Source organism: Lycium ferocissimum, chromosome 1 (assembly GCF_029784015.1).
Source record: "Lycium ferocissimum isolate CSIRO_LF1 chromosome 1, AGI_CSIRO_Lferr_CH_V1, whole genome shotgun sequence".
NCBI lineage: Eukaryota > Viridiplantae > Streptophyta > Magnoliopsida > Solanales > Solanaceae > Lycium > Lycium ferocissimum.
The window spans coordinates 65,540,616-65,557,414 of record NC_081342.1 but is presented as its reverse complement, the minus strand read 5'-3'; the positions used below and the strand labels follow the sequence as shown (position 1 = coordinate 65,557,414).

Sequence of the window (16,799 nt, the reverse complement as noted above, 5' to 3'; positions counted from 1 at the left end):
TGTTGTGAGTACTGAAATGGTTTCTGATGGCATAAACAATCTGGACATCCCTTTATATACCTTACAACACTGAATGCAGCTTCTAAGTGACTCTGCTTAGGTGCATGCATGTGTTGGCCCAAAACTTGAATCATAAAGGCTAGATCATGCTTTGTCAAAGTCAAGTACAACAATCTACCTATAATTCTTTGATATCTTCCTCTATCTTCAAGTCGAGGATCATTCATTCAACATTTGGCATCTGTTTGAGAATCATTATTTGCACATTTGTCATCTGTTAGTTCATCAATCTCTACAAAAGTCAACTTATGATTGAACTCCAAAGGTTTCGACACTAGTTTGCAACTTGATAAAGCCCAGTTCTGACACCAACTACAAAGCATAATCATGGGAGCTGCAAAAGGGCTGGCACATTTACATCATGATCGCCTTCCTCGAATAATACATCGAGACATAAGGTCTATTAATATTTTTCTTGATGGAAATTTTAAGGCTCGACTATCTGAGTTTGGACTGGCCTTGCTGAAGGATGAAGAGTCTCACACCACAACCATTATAGTTGTCATATTTGGGTACTTAGCTCTAGGTATGCATAGGCTTTAACATAATATATTCTTTTCCAATGTCTCAACAAAAAAATACTAGTATAACGAGGTATTCCTTTTATTTTCCAGAGTACATGCAGAGTGGTAGAGCTACAGAAAAGACTGATGTTTATAGTTTTGGAGTTCTGGATCTTGAAGTAGTAAGTGGGAAGCGGCCCACTGATGCGTCAATCACTGAGAAGGGCCTCCACATTGTTGGCTAGGTATGTATTAGCTCAAAATCTATATACTAATTATGTATATTATATGTTTTTATGTATATTGTAAGTATATTTCTTTTGGTAACTGAATTTTCATTTCATTACTAAGTGAGCTTTACAAATCAGAGAAAAACTGAGAATGGACAATGTCCCATCCTTCAGTAACACTAACAGCATACTAGATAGTCTCTAAGGATAGACATTCATGTTTTTCAATATCCCTGCTAGCTTAGGCTGTACAACCCCTCTAAACATGATTTCCTGCACTACAAGTCTCACACCACATTAGTGGTCCTCTGCTTCCTTTGAAACACTCTAAAATTCCCCTCCTGCTAAATCCCATAAATACAGCATCCCAGCACCATCCTATATACCTCAGCCTTTGCACTTCTCCCATTATAATGAGTTACAGGCCATTGTACTTCAGCTTCCCAATTCATTGCTGGCTTTGCTATGCCTTGCCATTGCAGTAGTCTAGTCTATATTTCTTCAGTAACCTCACATTGAAAGAACAGATGATTGATACTCTCATTTACCAGGTTGCATAAAGGGCTAATTGGATTCACATTCATACCCCAGTGGATAGTCTATCCTTGGTATATTCTATGTATATGATATGTATATTTGTTCTTAAATATACAAAACCTATACATTTGCTAGCTATTTTGTAAATTAGATCACCGAAAGGAATTGGACTGTAATTATCACTTTCATCATAAACCTGGATTTCTGAGTTATCATATTCAATCTTAGGACTTATATCCATGAGGCTGTTGAATTTTCTAGCTACTGAGGGTAGATAGTGGGAGATAGTTGATCCGTATTGTGAAAGAGTACAAATGGAAAGCTTGGATGCCCTGCTTTCAGTTGCCACACAGTGCGTCTCATCGAATCCTGAGGCGAGGCCCACCATGCAGCGAGTTATACAGATTCTTGAATCTGAAATCATGACAACTTGGCCCAGCGACTTCTATGTTTCGAGCTCTAATTGAAGAGTGTAAAAGAGAATCAAATCCCTCTTTCAGGATAGACTGTCATGGTCATTTTTATTGTTTATTTGTACTAAATATACACTTTAGTTTTCTCCCTTTGTAGTGATTTTACATTGGTTGTCTCACCCTTTAATTAGGAGCGGCTCAATAAAATTGGTGGCCTAAAGCTAAATTTTAACAAGAGGTCTCAAGTATATCCAATAAAACTAGCTCACGCACGTGCATCTCGTGCGTCGCATGTGCATCTCGTGCTTCGTATGTGCATTTCGTGCTCCGCACGTGCATCTCATGAGATAAACTTAGTTGGAATATGGCCAGTACGATTATCGTGCATGAAATGTACACAATGTTGTTTTTACCAACCGGTTTCTGGATAGCACTAATTATAATTTTTCATATGATTCGAACTGTTCAAATCTATTTTAAAGTTTTCTTTTATTTTTGAACTAAAAAATTATTTGTTTTACTTTAAAATACTCATTTTTCTCAAATGGGGTCCCTAAAAATTTTGGGGCCTAAGGCCATTGCTTTATCAGCTTCACCCTAAAGCCGGCACTGCCTTTATTCCCCTGTATGGGGCACAATTATATTCTGCTGAAGAAAAGAATCTTTCTTGCTACAATCAACTGTTCTTTTGTTGAATAATGTAAGCTTAAAACAATTTGGTTTCGGGGAATTTGTTTGTGAAGCATGCGATCATGCTTGGGTGGATGGGGGTTTTTTTGAGTGAAGAAGTAAAATTCAGTGGCTAGGTGATGTGCTAGGCCTGGTGGTACGGAATTTGTTTTGCTTTGGAAAAGGTTGTCATTATGAGTTAACCAAATGGTCCAAAGGCAGTAAGGGATCATAGTGCATGCTGGGGGGCACACCCTGTGGAGGAACGCTCTTGATTAATTGAGGTATCCAATGAAATGGTAATGATGAGGACTTGTCACATTGAGTAATTTGGGTCATGAAGTTGGTTGAGTTCTAGAATGTTTTAGCAATAGTGCATTGGAGGAAAATGTGCCTAGTAGGGAGTCTATTATGGATGCATAGCCATTGAGAATATATAAAAATGTGCACTAGTAATTGATAGTGAAGTTGCTTGAATTTGTCAAGGCCCTGATCTGCTTGTCAGGCATTGGATTAGAAGTAGGGAAAAATGAACTTTGCAGTTGAGTTTTGACCTCAAGAGGTAAGTGAAAGGATAAATGTGAAAATAGCCATTGAGAATATACATGAATTTGAGCTAAGGTAAGGTTTTCCTCATATTGCTGAGGGCCATAGAGTAGTTATTGTGGCGAATATTTTAGTGAAAGCCATTTATCATGCCAAAAATTAACTGATTTACCATCACCCAGGAATCCAATGTAAATTTAGGGAGGCAGGGTAGCCATCCTTTTAGAATGTTTTTCCAAGTGATTATGCCCAAAGAGTATGTGGATTTTGGAAGGATCTCCACGCCGATATTGGTAAGCATTGTATCATTCTTTTGTTTATGATTACGGATTCCCAGGGGGTCTATAAAACAAGACAGAGGGAAAAAGAATTAAGGGAAGTAATTCCGAGCTAACAATGAATAAAACATAACGATTTCAATCATAAAATGCTTATTCGCGACAACCAAAACAGATTTCAATCTCAATGTATAAATCTTGATACATAAATTTTTTACTCATAGATTCGCGACAATCAAAGAATCTGAGCAACTAGATGTTCAAATTCTCAATTCAGCCTTCAACAGCTACATACAAGAAGTCAGCAATGAACAAGTCCAATGACAATTACCAGACTATTTAAAACCAAAGTTATCATAATTCTTCCAGAAATATGCTCAAAACAGAAAGCTACAAAAAATTCTAAAATTTATGGGAAGCTATTGGACCTAACTAAGGGTCTGATTATTGAGTAAAACTATTTAAAAGAGTAATGTCACGCCCCAAACCATGGCCTGGGCGTAACACGGCACTCGGTGCCTGTCTGCATGTGACCGAGCGAACCAACTGGCTGGCTGAATCAACATGTGATATCAAACATACTAAATGCGAAAATAACACTGACACATACTGATCTACTAAAGTCTGACTGAAATATCATGAATGCAGAAATACTGAATAAGTCTGAAAGTCTGAATAATTGGCCGACAGGGCTAACACAAAAGGTGTTAAACATCTGACTGACTTGACTATAGTCTATGAAGCCTCTAAAGAGCACTGAACTACTAACTGTTTACCAGGACAAGGCCCCCGGGGTACCTTACTAATAGAACTACTATAAATACTGAAAAGTATGATAACGCCCCGAGGGAACTGGGGCCCACCAATACTCGATACGAGAAGGTCCTAGCAAGAAGAATCGTCAACCTGTAAATCATTACCTGCATCATGAGATGCAGGCCCCAGGAAAAAAGGACATCAGCACATTTGAATTGCACTGGTATGTAAAGCAACTGAAAGAAAGAATCGTAAATACTGAAACTGAGCTGATAACTCAAATAAGGAAGTAAAGATATGAATACTCCCTGTTCTGAATGAGGAACCACCTGTTTATCTAAGTAAATAATTTGCGGCAACAGGCCCAATATATATGTGTGCACAAGCTACGGCCTCAGGGCCAAGTATCCGTATAAATAACTGTGGCCTTAGGCCCAATAACACAGGTGTTCATCATTAAGCAATTTACATAAAAGAACTGAGAATCATGCTGAAAGATACAACACTGACATACTGGGCAATGATTCACTCATACATGTATTCATGAACTGATTATGAGAACTGAAGCTTTAACTATGTATAAACATCCGAGTATTCTGGACCGAGACTCGGGGTATCAAACACAAGTCTATATTGATTACGTCTCGAGCTCACAACATTCGTAATGAAAGTCATGAATGAACTATGAAACTAGAGAATAGAAGTTACGCAACTATTCAAGGAACTAAGCTTAACTATATTTCTGACGCAATTGGTAACGTTGTAAATGAATGTGGCGTAGGGAGAATCATTAACATTCCCAAACGTAGAGAGTTAGCCTCACATACCTTTATTCCTGTCTTTGAGCGTAATACAACGTTCTTTAACCCTTTCAACTTTAATCTATAGCAACAAAAGTCAAAGAGATTCCATATTAGCAATAATATTCATGCTATGATCACCTAAGCATATTATCAAACACTTGGTGGGCATAAAGCTCCACAACCTTCTTTAGTGGTGTTTCCCTCACCCAATTCTCATTCTATTACTTCTAGGTGATTTTACAATCTCAATTAAGTGTAATTAACATCATTCTCCATCACCCATATGATTATAACAATCTCAAGTCGACAATCCAAAACCCTACTATAGTTCGTGTAATTCTCTTTACTAAACTCATTTACTATTCTCCCACGAACTAATCAATTCACTATTATGAATGATTAGAGTGTAGAAGCATTAGCGTTTTGAAGTTTAATCTTCTTGAATTCGAGTTCTAGGGTTTCCACACCCAACAATAATGTTCCACTCACAACTCTATCGATTAGAAGGGTTTACTCAAGTTAGAAAGGGATTAAGGACTTGAATTCAACCTAGAATCATGATAAAACTTACCTTGGAGGGTTCTTGAGGCTTGGGACTTGTTCCCTCTGACTTTAGGGTGATTTTTTGTGACTAGGGGTGTTAGGGAAATAAACCCCAAGCTTAAATATAACTTAAAACGTGAAATCCCGACTTTTGACCCGAAACCCGACCTTTTACGCGATGGGCCCGCTACGCACGTGCAGCGCGCGACCCTCTGTAGGTCAGTGGTCAGAGAGGGTATTTTTTGCGATCAGCCCACGACGCGGGGCCATCGCACGCGCCCTCACGAGCCCTGATAAGCGACATGTGTCAGTTCTGTGCAGTGTTCGGTAAAAGGGACATAACTTCTTGTACAGAGCTCTGGTTGGGTTCCACAATATACCGTTGGAAAAATATTTTAAAGGGCTACGACTTTAATGTTTTAAGTTTTCTCAAATTCTCCACGGATTTTCACAAAATTGGACTGGAAGGCAGACGTATCGAAAACTTAGCCGATTCTATAGAATTTTAAGCGCCTTACTATTAGCCATCTTGAGACGATCATATCTCCTTGCTCCGATCTTTGATTGGCCTGGTCCTTATATCGTTAGAAAGGTATTTCTACGTAATACAACTTTTATTGAGGGTACTTTCCTAAATTCCCAACTAATCAAAGAATTATGGCTGCCCGAAGTAGGCCTATCAACCATTTTCGCAAAATGTTCAAACCTTCAGTTTTTCCACTAAAACTCTAATGATACGAGTCTAACCTTAGTTCTAAGATACGGGGTGTAACAAGTAATATTTGTGAAAAAAGAACAGGACCCCAAGGTCCAAAGTTTGATCACTAATTCCTTTTTATTAAGAAACTCCACAGGGACTTCAGGAAGCAAACAAATGCAATTACATTGAGAAACTAAAAGTGAAAAAAAAAATGCAAGGATATCATGAAAAAGCTTCCTCCCAGATTTAACTCCTTTTTGTATATAACATAAGAATTAAACAGGAAAGCAATGAAGATTACACTCTTTTTTTGATGAAGTGATTTCATTAATATTTAGAAAGAAAAAAGCATCAAGAAGATGCAGTAGTTACAAGATATGTCAATGAAGCTTACAAAAAAATTTGTCCCCTATACAAAAACTGCCCAAGCCAGAGCTACAGAGTGAAGTCCAGCAGCTAGTCTGGACTATTTACCGAGTACAAACTAGACTAGCGAAATAAACGAGCAATACATTTTGCCTTTAAAGTGCCTATGGGAGTTGAGGCCCCACCAAAATGTCTCCTATTCATTTCTAACCAAATAATCCAAAAAATGCAAGCAGGTATCATTCTCCAAATATTCTTGATGGATTTATCAACTCTCCACAAACACCAGGACAAGTATGCTTCCCTTACTGATTTAGGTCCGTTTGAGGCTAGAAATGCACATAAACATGCTCCAAAAATCAAAGGCAACTTCACAATGTAGAAAAAGATGGCCAGGACTTTCAGCTTCTTTTTTTATATATATAACATCTGTTGTATAGCTGAATCTTCCTTTTCATCAAATTATTCTGAGTAAGGCATGCCTCATTCAGAACTGTCCAAACAAATGACCTTGGGGAAAGTTTAGTTCTCCATATAAGCTTCCAAGGCCAACTATCCACCATTTGATTTTGGGCATGCCTTGACTGAGTATTGGCCATCTGGTTTTGTCCCCATCTGATAGTGTCTGCTTCCTAATCATGGATTGTGTAGCTCCCCAGTCTGGCCAGCATGTTAAGAAAATCATCTATTTCCCAATCCTGCATATTCCTTCTGAAAATTAGACTCCAAAAGTTTCCTCTTTTTTTTTTTTTTTGTTTGAGAAATGAATGAATCTCTATCCAGTGAAAACAAATCACATTAGCTTTCCAGGCAATTCCAAATACCAAAAATTAGGTCTATAGCAGACCCTAATCAACTATCAAAAACATGGATAATTGCAGAAATGCAATAGATCCACCGCTCAATTAGTTTGCAACTCCTCCAACTAATGCACCTATTACTACCGTCCAAAATGCAGAAACATTAGACCAAAAGGCTGTGAGGCGACATGACATGTGGTCTCCATTGAAAGTACAGGAGGGGGGGGGGGGGTTGAATTGTAAGCTTGTTAAAAAATCTAGTCGACTACTGTTTGGTGCCAGTAGACTGATGGCGAGACAACCTGCACAAATTTGTTAGTCCTTCGATTTACACAAGTATAAACCATAATAAATAGTAAGGGTGCAGAATATAATACGAGAGCAATATAATAAATGACACCAGGATTTTTGTACTGGTTCGGAACCAATGTGGTATCCTAATCCAGTCCCCTTGGGTTGCAAAGAGGTTGTCTTTTTAAGCTCTTTGTAAGTTGTTCTTCATACAATGGTTGTAAGGTGCGGCTCCTACGTCTAACACTCAAACTCTTGTACAAGGTTGGTTTTTCAATCGCTCACCAACAACGACTCTTTGGTTTTCACTCGCTCACCAAAGAAATGAACAATGACATAACCTCTCAATACAAAGCCTCACCAACTATACTACATCTTTCCTCTCTTTTTTGTTTACAAAGTAAGTCACTCAGATTACAATGCTTATGGTAAATAAAGAACTTGAGAAGGTTGAGACGAAAGTATAAGTGGTTGCGTGCTTTTCTTCTTTTAAGAGCTCGTATTTATAGCCTTTCAACATTCGGCTATTTCACAACTCAAGGGATTTTTGAAGATTTTTTCCTCAATCTTCTATGTGCCGTTGGAGATTCTTCCATATTTATTTCTGCCAGTTGTTGAGATCTTTGATGTTCACATATAGTGATTTGGACTGATTTCCTTTGATTGCTTGTTTGATACAATTTTCCTTTTCCAAACCTGGTGCTCGATCCTTCTTTGATTGTCGTGGGATTCACTTCAACGTTAGTCTTCGCGCCTTGTTCAGAATTTGGAATCTTTTGTGACTTGAACTTTTGATCTCATTCCTTGTATAGCCTTGTACCAACATTAATTTATTGCCTCATGTAACCTTGTACCACCTGCTGTATTAACTTAGCATCAAATAACATTCTTATTTTTTGTCACGTGGGTCCCTGTAAATTTCAGCATCCTTCACTTTGGAATTTTTGAACCATTTACCAATCAATCTTCAATCAAATCTTGAGTAAATATTCTTTTTCCTTCCAATGATCTATATGGTTAGCCAAAGAGTGGGATTTTTTATTGCAGAGATACTTGGCATCTTGAATCAAACTATGGACTTCTTCTAGCAACCCACTACAGATTTCCGTACTAGATTTAAATTCATTTATGGTCTCCTTGTCTTGTGGACTTTCCTTTACATAAGGAATTTTATTTCCTTCGAACCATTGATTATAAATCAATGTAGTATGTCCATAAGAGTATTACTCTTCCAAATTTACTCCATAAATAATGCTCCTTCTGAAATAAATATCAAAATGATCTTGATCTTTTCCTTTTGTAAGAATATTGGCCTTCAGGATAAATCGTAGTAAATATTCTTCCATAATTCTTTGAGCCGATTTGAGTAAGTATTTTCTTCCACATCTTCTTCCGTAATTCCATCTAGGAATATCTTCTTTTCCATATTTGATAAGATTTTCACCGAATCCTTCTTTATCAAATAAACATGTACCAAAAATAAATTTACCACAAATAAATGTTCTTTTATTAATAATTATGTTGGTTTGTTATATATCATCAAAATTAGTAGGTGAAACCTTGGACCTAACATCCACCTCATCAAAAATTCAGTGCCACGTGGAATTGGTTGTCCACCTTGGACAGCCCTAACGGGGGAGGGGTATATTTGAGCCACTTAAGTAACGGTAAGCGTATTTTTGTACCAAAAATATAATATAACGGAGGATAAAATTGATCATTTGCACATAGTAGAGGAGCAAATTTGACCCTTTTCCCCAAAAAAAAGAAAAAAGAAACAACAGAAAGGTCATACAAGGGTCTTTGAGAAACAGCATGAAGAGCAACTGCGGGAGGGGGAGGGATCTATTTGAGAATAATCCATGTACAAAACTATCAACATTAAGGGTTCATGAAGCATTAGACAAGCAATCTTGAGATAGGACTTTCACTAATCAGAGAATGACGTAGTTTCTGACAGAAATAGAAAGCCTGTTGTCGTGACTAAAGCGTTTTTTTTATTTTTTTTATTTTCTTCTGTCTACTTTCTCAAAAAGGAGGGTTTTTCTTACACTTGGTTGTTTTTTTCAACTTCACGTTAGTGAAGCGTTTTTGGAACCTTCTTTTATAATTTCAAACTCATAAAACTTTATTCTCTTTTAACTTTTAAATATCTTTTTGTACTTTAAGATTTTAGAAATCTTTAGAAAGGGTCCAACTGATGTTACAAAAAAAAAAAAAACAAAAAATGTAAGGGCAAGAAAAATATAAAAAATTATAATTTAATTTTAACGTTGGTTTGGGCCCGGGCTAGCACGGGCCAAATGACACTAATAATAGGATAAGGTGTAAATCACAAAATGGTGAATACATTAGGGTGCAAATTGTAAATTATTCGGTATGAAACTCGGTGAATAATAGACTCATTCTTCTACCCTTCTCCACTTAATACCATGCTTTTATTAACGAGGGTCGAGGGAGTTCAAAATAATTATTTGTGTCTAATCCACACATTACACACTATGTTGTTACCACTAGACGAAAGTCCTGGAGGTTTCTTTTATGTCTCATTATTGTATGAATTTTAAGAAATAAGTTTAAGGGTCATTTAATATTTTGGTTTTTTTTAGGTACCAAATTCCTTAACGAAATATAGAACCTGCATATTCATCATCCAATTTGAGATCATGTGAAATAATGATCATATAACGAAATATAAGAACCTGCATATTCATGACCATCCAATTTGCAACGCGCACCTAACATTAATATAACACTGAGCATCTACAATCTCGGGGGCCGGAGCCTGGACCAGACAAGTTACTTGGCGGGAGGGTGAGGTATGGCTATGTTGGTCAGTCTGGCGAACAGGCCAGGACCGTTTTTAATTATTTTTTCAAAAATGTCATTTATTCCTCATATTGTTTTTAGTTCTGTGCATCATCAAAAAATTTGGTCATTCTATTATCAATTCTATACTATTTATAAAATTCTCTATAGAAATATGATTATACTAAGGATCTTAAGTATGTGTAAAGGAAGATTAAAACTATCAGATGTTGTAAGATGTAGATCGTATTCGGTTCCACAAACTCCACCCTCCCAAACCATTGGATTTTTTCAGAAAAATAAAAAATCCATTACATTGGATAAACAGAATGAAGGGACAATAAGATTAATTGAATTTCTGCTATTTCCGCTCGTACCACTAAACCGCACTTTTAGTAGTCAAATCATGGATTAGATCCTTAAAGCCCATTTTTGAACTTTTAAAAAAATAGTCCAAGTGAGAATTTATATTGCCGATTTGGGATTAAAGCATAATTCTAATATTAGATTGTACAATTTATCTAATTTGTGACTTCAACAAAGGAAATGAAAACTTTGTTGATGGTTGCATCTCGAGTTCTTCTAATTCGTAACTTCACTGAAATCGGAATAGTTCATATACTACTACATTAGTATGAAAACCTTGAGTGATTCACATCTCATGGTCAGGCGCCGATTAACACACTCGTCGCTGCTAATAGAACTAGAATAAATATTTTTTATTTTCTACTTACACAAGCCCATATTTTTGTTGAAAATAAACTGATTTGATATCACCCCTTCAATTTGAATTAGCTTCAATTTGAATTAGCAAAAGCAATATCTCTTTCATTTACAACATTCTTTGGCTTTTCAAAATTATATAACTAGCACTTCGATATAATATTGTAAGAACCAATTTGAACGGCCTTGACTCTTGGCCTAATTGGGATCGCTTTTCTTTTTTTTTTTTTTTTTTCCTTTTCTTTTGACATGACACCTGATACAACATTGTAAAAACAAAATATTCAAATAAAATTTTCTGAGATTTTATATATAAGAAGGATAATCCAGATGTTTTATTAAATATCTTTGATATTTCGATGAGACAATTAGTTATTCAGATCCAGCGTTTGTTACGTCTTGACCCACTGGCTCCTTGAAACCATCTATCCCATTTAACATTTGATGGTCCTTTGGTCCTGCAAAACCAGACCAAATCACTTTACGGTGTTTGGCTATCATGCAAGCAGAAGAATTGACTTAATAGTTATCTAGTCAACCGCTTAAATTAAAAATAGCCGATGAATTTGTAATAGATGTATAATTCATATATAATATGTGAATAATTGTGTATAATTAATATATAACCGTGTATTATCAGTGTATAATCTGTATATACCTGTAAGAAGTAAATCGTGAATCCTATCAGCTTCTTCTGTAGAGATCCCAAAAACACTAATTAATCGAATGCGTTTATCTCTCTGGCTTATCATATGTTGGTCGATTCAACTGGTGGTTCTTGCATCTCCAACATTTCTATGAACATTTCCTTTTTCTTATTCTAGTTTGCTATTGTTCCCTTCTTTTTAAATCGAGAAATTCTCGATACATAGTGGCGTACACTTTGAAACTCGGTCGGTGGATAACAAATTCATTCACTCGATAACAAATTCATTCACTCGATCTGTGGATAACATATTCATTCTTCTACATCTCTTCACTTAAGTACTATTTATTTTATCTCGACGTACAAAAATAGCGATTTGCGTCTACCGGCATATCACATAATAGGGCATTTCGTAAAGGGTATAAAAATACACGGTATAAACCAAAAGGGCGGCCAAAAATTTACATACCAAATTTTTTTTTAATTGTCAAACCATTGAAGCCGTAAAAAAAAAAAAAAAAAAACAATTTTTTTAATAAAACATGAATCCCTCCGTTTTGGAACATAATTATGGAGGGATCCACGCTTTTACAAACATAATTTGTAAAACGTGGATCCCTCCACGTTTTACAAACATAACTTTTTTAATTTTAGGGTTTAATTTGTAAGACGTTTTTCTTATTTAAATATATCTTATAGTTTTTAATAAAAAAAATTTATTGATTTTTTAAATTTTAAAGCATATAGTTAATTTTTAGTGAATAACTCAAATAAATATTTTAATACATGCAATAATTAAATATGTACATATATATATGCGAAGTCACCGAAATAAAAAAATAAAATATAAGATTAAATAAACGTCACACATTAACTTATTAATAAATGTTAAATTACATGATAACTATTAAACGGCACAAGACATGTTTTATTTTTTAAGATTTTGATTTAAACGTGTTATTTTTTAATCAAGACATAACTTTATTTTGAATATAAATCTAAGTTTAAAAATATAAGGTGAAAAACTAGTTGTAAAGTGGTCAAGTTTTTAGATGGTCATAACTGCTCGGACATCCGTTTTACGCGTTTTTTTTTGAACTTGCGTATTTTTCGAGATCTATGCGGACAAACAGCCGCAAGGCGGTTTGGCCGAGCCGATTTTAAAAAACACCTTTTATCTCATTCAATTTTCAATTTTCCCCCAAATTGGCCTAAAATTTTGAGCTTTTAGTTACTTATAAGATGATGATATGCAATAGATTTCAATGTAAAAATTCGGGGTAATGTAGGCTTGTGAATGTCAATTTCACAATGATTTAATTTTTGAAAATAAAAGTTGACTAATTTTCTCGACATATAAAGTTGACTAAAATAACCTTACAAATCAAACACTAAGTTTTTTCAAACAAATTTAATTATTGAAATTAACTATATGCTTTAAAAATGGAAAAAAATCAATAATTTTTTTTATTAAAAAATAAACGCGTAAAACGGATGTCCAGAAAGCAAAATTATGACCATCTAAAGTTTGACACTTTACAACTAGTTTTTCACCTTATATTTTTTAGACTTAGATTTATATTCAAAATAAAGTTATGTCTTGATTAAAAAATAACACGTTTAAATCAAAATCTTAAAAAATAAAACATGTCTTGTGCCGTTTAATAGTTATCATGTAATTTAACATTTATTAATAAGTTAATGTGTGACGTTTATTTAACACTATATTTTATTTTATATTTTTATGGATTATATATTTTGTGTATATATTTAATTATTGCATGTATTAAAATATTTATTTGAGTTATTCACTAAAATTAACTATATGCTTTAAAAATTAAAAAAATAAATAAATTTTTTTTATTAAAAATATAAATAATATGATTTAAATAGAGGCAACGTCTTACAAATTAAACCCTAAACCGTGCGGGAAAAAAGTTATGTTTGTAAAACGTGGAGGGATCCACGTTTTAAAATTATGTTTGTAAAACGTGGATCCCTCCACGTTTTACAAATTATGTTTGCAAAACGTGGATCCTCCACGTTTACAACATTATGTTTGCAAAACGTGGAGGGATTCACGTTTTATTAAAAAATTGTTTTTTTTTTTTACGGCTTCAATGGTCGACAATTAAAAAAAATTGGGGTATGACGTGGGGCTGATCCACGTTATACCCCTTTTGGTATGTAAATTTTTGGCCGCCCCCTTTTGGTTTATACGTGAGTATTTTTATACCCTTTTTTGCCTCGGACCCTCACATAATACAATCTCGCCATTAGATCAAAGCCCTTGGGACTACTAGTCCCTTTTATTAAGGCAACTCTTTTAGATCATGTTAACAATTTTAAGTTAAAAATACTTAAGTCAAATTTCCAAAAGTTTAATTTTTAAAACCTCTTTGTGCTAAATATGTCTTTTTTCTTAATTTGCAAAACCAAACAAGAGAATAAATAGGGAAATTTTCATCTCGAAGCAATTTTATTGTTCAAAATAACTTCTTGTTTTCCATCATTAACGTTTCAAAGTCTGCGGAGCCCAAAAGAGAACTACAATTATGGCCGAAATGATGTCTAAATAGAGATGGAGTTAGGATTTGAAATTTATGGATATGAGATTTTAGTTCTTTGGATTTCTTTTGAATTCTAAATTAGTAATTTATATATAGTAAATAAACTTCTTATAAAAAAAATACAAGGTTTAATCTAAATTACGAAATTCCGCCGGGCTCGTTTCCTACACTCTAGCTTCGCCCATGTGTCTAAGTTTCTAGGTGAAATAATACAAATTTAATGATAATGATGTTATTTCTTACAGAAATCATGATTTCGATTTTCGAATGGTAAGTCGAAAGCTTGATATTTAAACCGAGAAGAATAAAAGGACGGGTTCATTATCCATTCAAATTGGACCTACAGCCCTCTGATTATCAAAAAAAAGAAATCTAGGTAGCTGGTAGCACTATATTCTGCTCTTTTATACTATTTCCAAATAAAGAATTGTGCCACTATTTTTAAAAAATTATTAATAAGAAAATAGTATCAAATAAATTGGAATGGAGGAGTAATATTTGCTTATAGAGGCAGAAGAAATAGAAAATAAAAAAATTATAAAACAACACTCATAAAAAGTGTAAATTTGTGATAATTCTTACACTGGAAGCAGAGCATCTGGTTTGGCTTCTACTACTGAAACAAATCTGCAATAAATAGAAAGAAAAAGAAAGCAGGCTCAAGTCATTTAGAATAACAGATTTTTTTCTTATATTCTGAAATAAAAAGCTTAAAATGGTGTATTTTACCTTACACACTTCAAGTATATGATAATCACTCACAAAATAAAATAACGAAAAAGTTCACAAAATTAAATCAAATGAACCCTTCAGTTGACTAAAGTAGGTAGCACATGGTACTTATTGTCACATGAAGGAATTTGGATGGGCAAATAGAAATAAAGGAAAAATAAGGGTGTTATTCTTTTGGAAATATCGATAAAGAAATTGATATAAATATTCATTTTCTACATTTTCATAACTCACGTTTACAAATAGTTTGCATTTTTCCTTTAGTGTTCCAAAATTATGGTCCCTATTATTTACTTTTGGAGAATATATATTCCCATCAAGGAATACCAATATGACAAACAGGAAAGAAAAAATCCCTGAGATTGTGAATACTAAAAAAACAAAGTGATGAAGAAATGAATAATATAAAAATTACTCTTTGCAGACTATGGAGGCCTCTCCATATGATTCAAGCTTATTCAATTCTTCCTGCATTACCATACATAAATCAAATTTAAATTATATAAAAGAAAAATCAAAGTTTCGTATAATGACGATGTAATAAATATTTACTTAATCAGATCATTTACAAAGTAATTGCACGTATTTTTTTTTTATGATAAACATTAGGTAATTAGTAAACTCGTAAAACTGCTAATTGACGTGCTATTACAGGTTATATTATGCCGATAATATAAAGATATCATTATACATTCAACGTATATAATTTAAATCCATAAATTTAAAAGAAAAGAAAAAACAGATGTAAGGGATATTTCTGAAAGGATATGAGCTTATGAACCAAGAATTTTCAAAGCAGGGAGTTTAAAAGAAAATGAGGAAAATTTAAATTTAGAAAGAAAAAAAAAACCATTCAGGGCCGATCAACAGTTCAAAACTGCTAATTGACGTGCTATTACAGGTTATATTATGCCGATAATATAAAGATATCATTATACATTCAACGTATATAATTTAAATCCATAAATTTAAAAGAAAAGAAAAAACAGATGTAAGGGATATTTCTGAAAGGATATGAGCTTATGAACCAAGAATTTTCAAAGCAGGGAGTTTAAAAGAAAATGAGGAAAATTTAAATTTAGAAAGAAAAAAAAAACCATTCAGGGCCGATCAACAGTTCCGCTCAGTAGTTTTGGATTATGCATAAACAACTTATTAAGAATCTAGTAAATTATTATTTTTAGAATTCAGAGCCCATAAATTCAAACTTCTAGTTTTGCTTCTGCACATAACTTAATGAACCAAGAATTTAAAAGCTGAAAAATGTAAAAGAAATAAGGGAAAATACTTTTTAAAAAAAAATAAAACCTGAATAAATTGGATTTGCTGATCGAGAGAAGTAATAGCAGCAGCCATGCGATGTTTCCCCATAACAAAATGATGACCAGTTGTACTTCTTGAAAGAGGTCTTGTACTTGTCTCAGCCATAGATGAAGATAAAGAAATTAGTTCTTCTTCTACTTGAGGCTCATCATCATTAATAAGTTCTTGTGAAATTGATATTGGTGACTCCATTAAAGCTAAAGAAACTAATAGCTAAGACCAAGAAAAATTGAGATATATATATATATATATATATATATATATATATATATATATATATATATATATATATATATATATATCAATTTATACTCCCTCCGTTTATTTGTACTTGTCCACTATATTAAAAATAGATGTCCATTTTTACTTATTCAGTTTGAAAAATCAAGACAAAATTTATCACTTAGTTCCTAATTTACCGTTATTATTAACTATAATTATTTCCCAAATATTGAATTTACAAGAAGAGTGGCATAGTAAACTTATCATTTTATGAATTACT

At 33.8% G+C, this 16,799-nt stretch overlaps 1 protein-coding gene and 1 pseudogene across 1 annotated transcript; one reads left to right on the top strand and one right to left on the bottom strand.

Moving 5' to 3' along the window:
- The first annotated feature begins 308 nt into the window (after positions 1–308).
- Positions 309–1,797, top strand: LOC132066466 (LRR receptor-like serine/threonine-protein kinase FEI 1; annotated as a pseudogene).
- Positions 1,798–11,311: 9,514 nt separating this feature from the next.
- Positions 11,312–16,533, bottom strand: LOC132057578 (guanine nucleotide-binding protein subunit gamma 2-like). Its single transcript, XM_059450208.1, has 4 exons — positions 16,283–16,533; positions 15,390–15,442; positions 14,825–14,869; positions 11,312–11,484 (listed from the first exon to the last, which is right to left on the bottom strand). The coding sequence occupies exons 1-4, from the start codon at positions 16,487–16,489 to the stop codon at positions 11,403–11,405; spliced, it is 387 nt and encodes a 128-aa protein (XP_059306191.1). The 5' UTR covers positions 16,490–16,533; the 3' UTR covers positions 11,312–11,402.
- Positions 16,534–16,799: the final 266 nt, after the last annotated feature.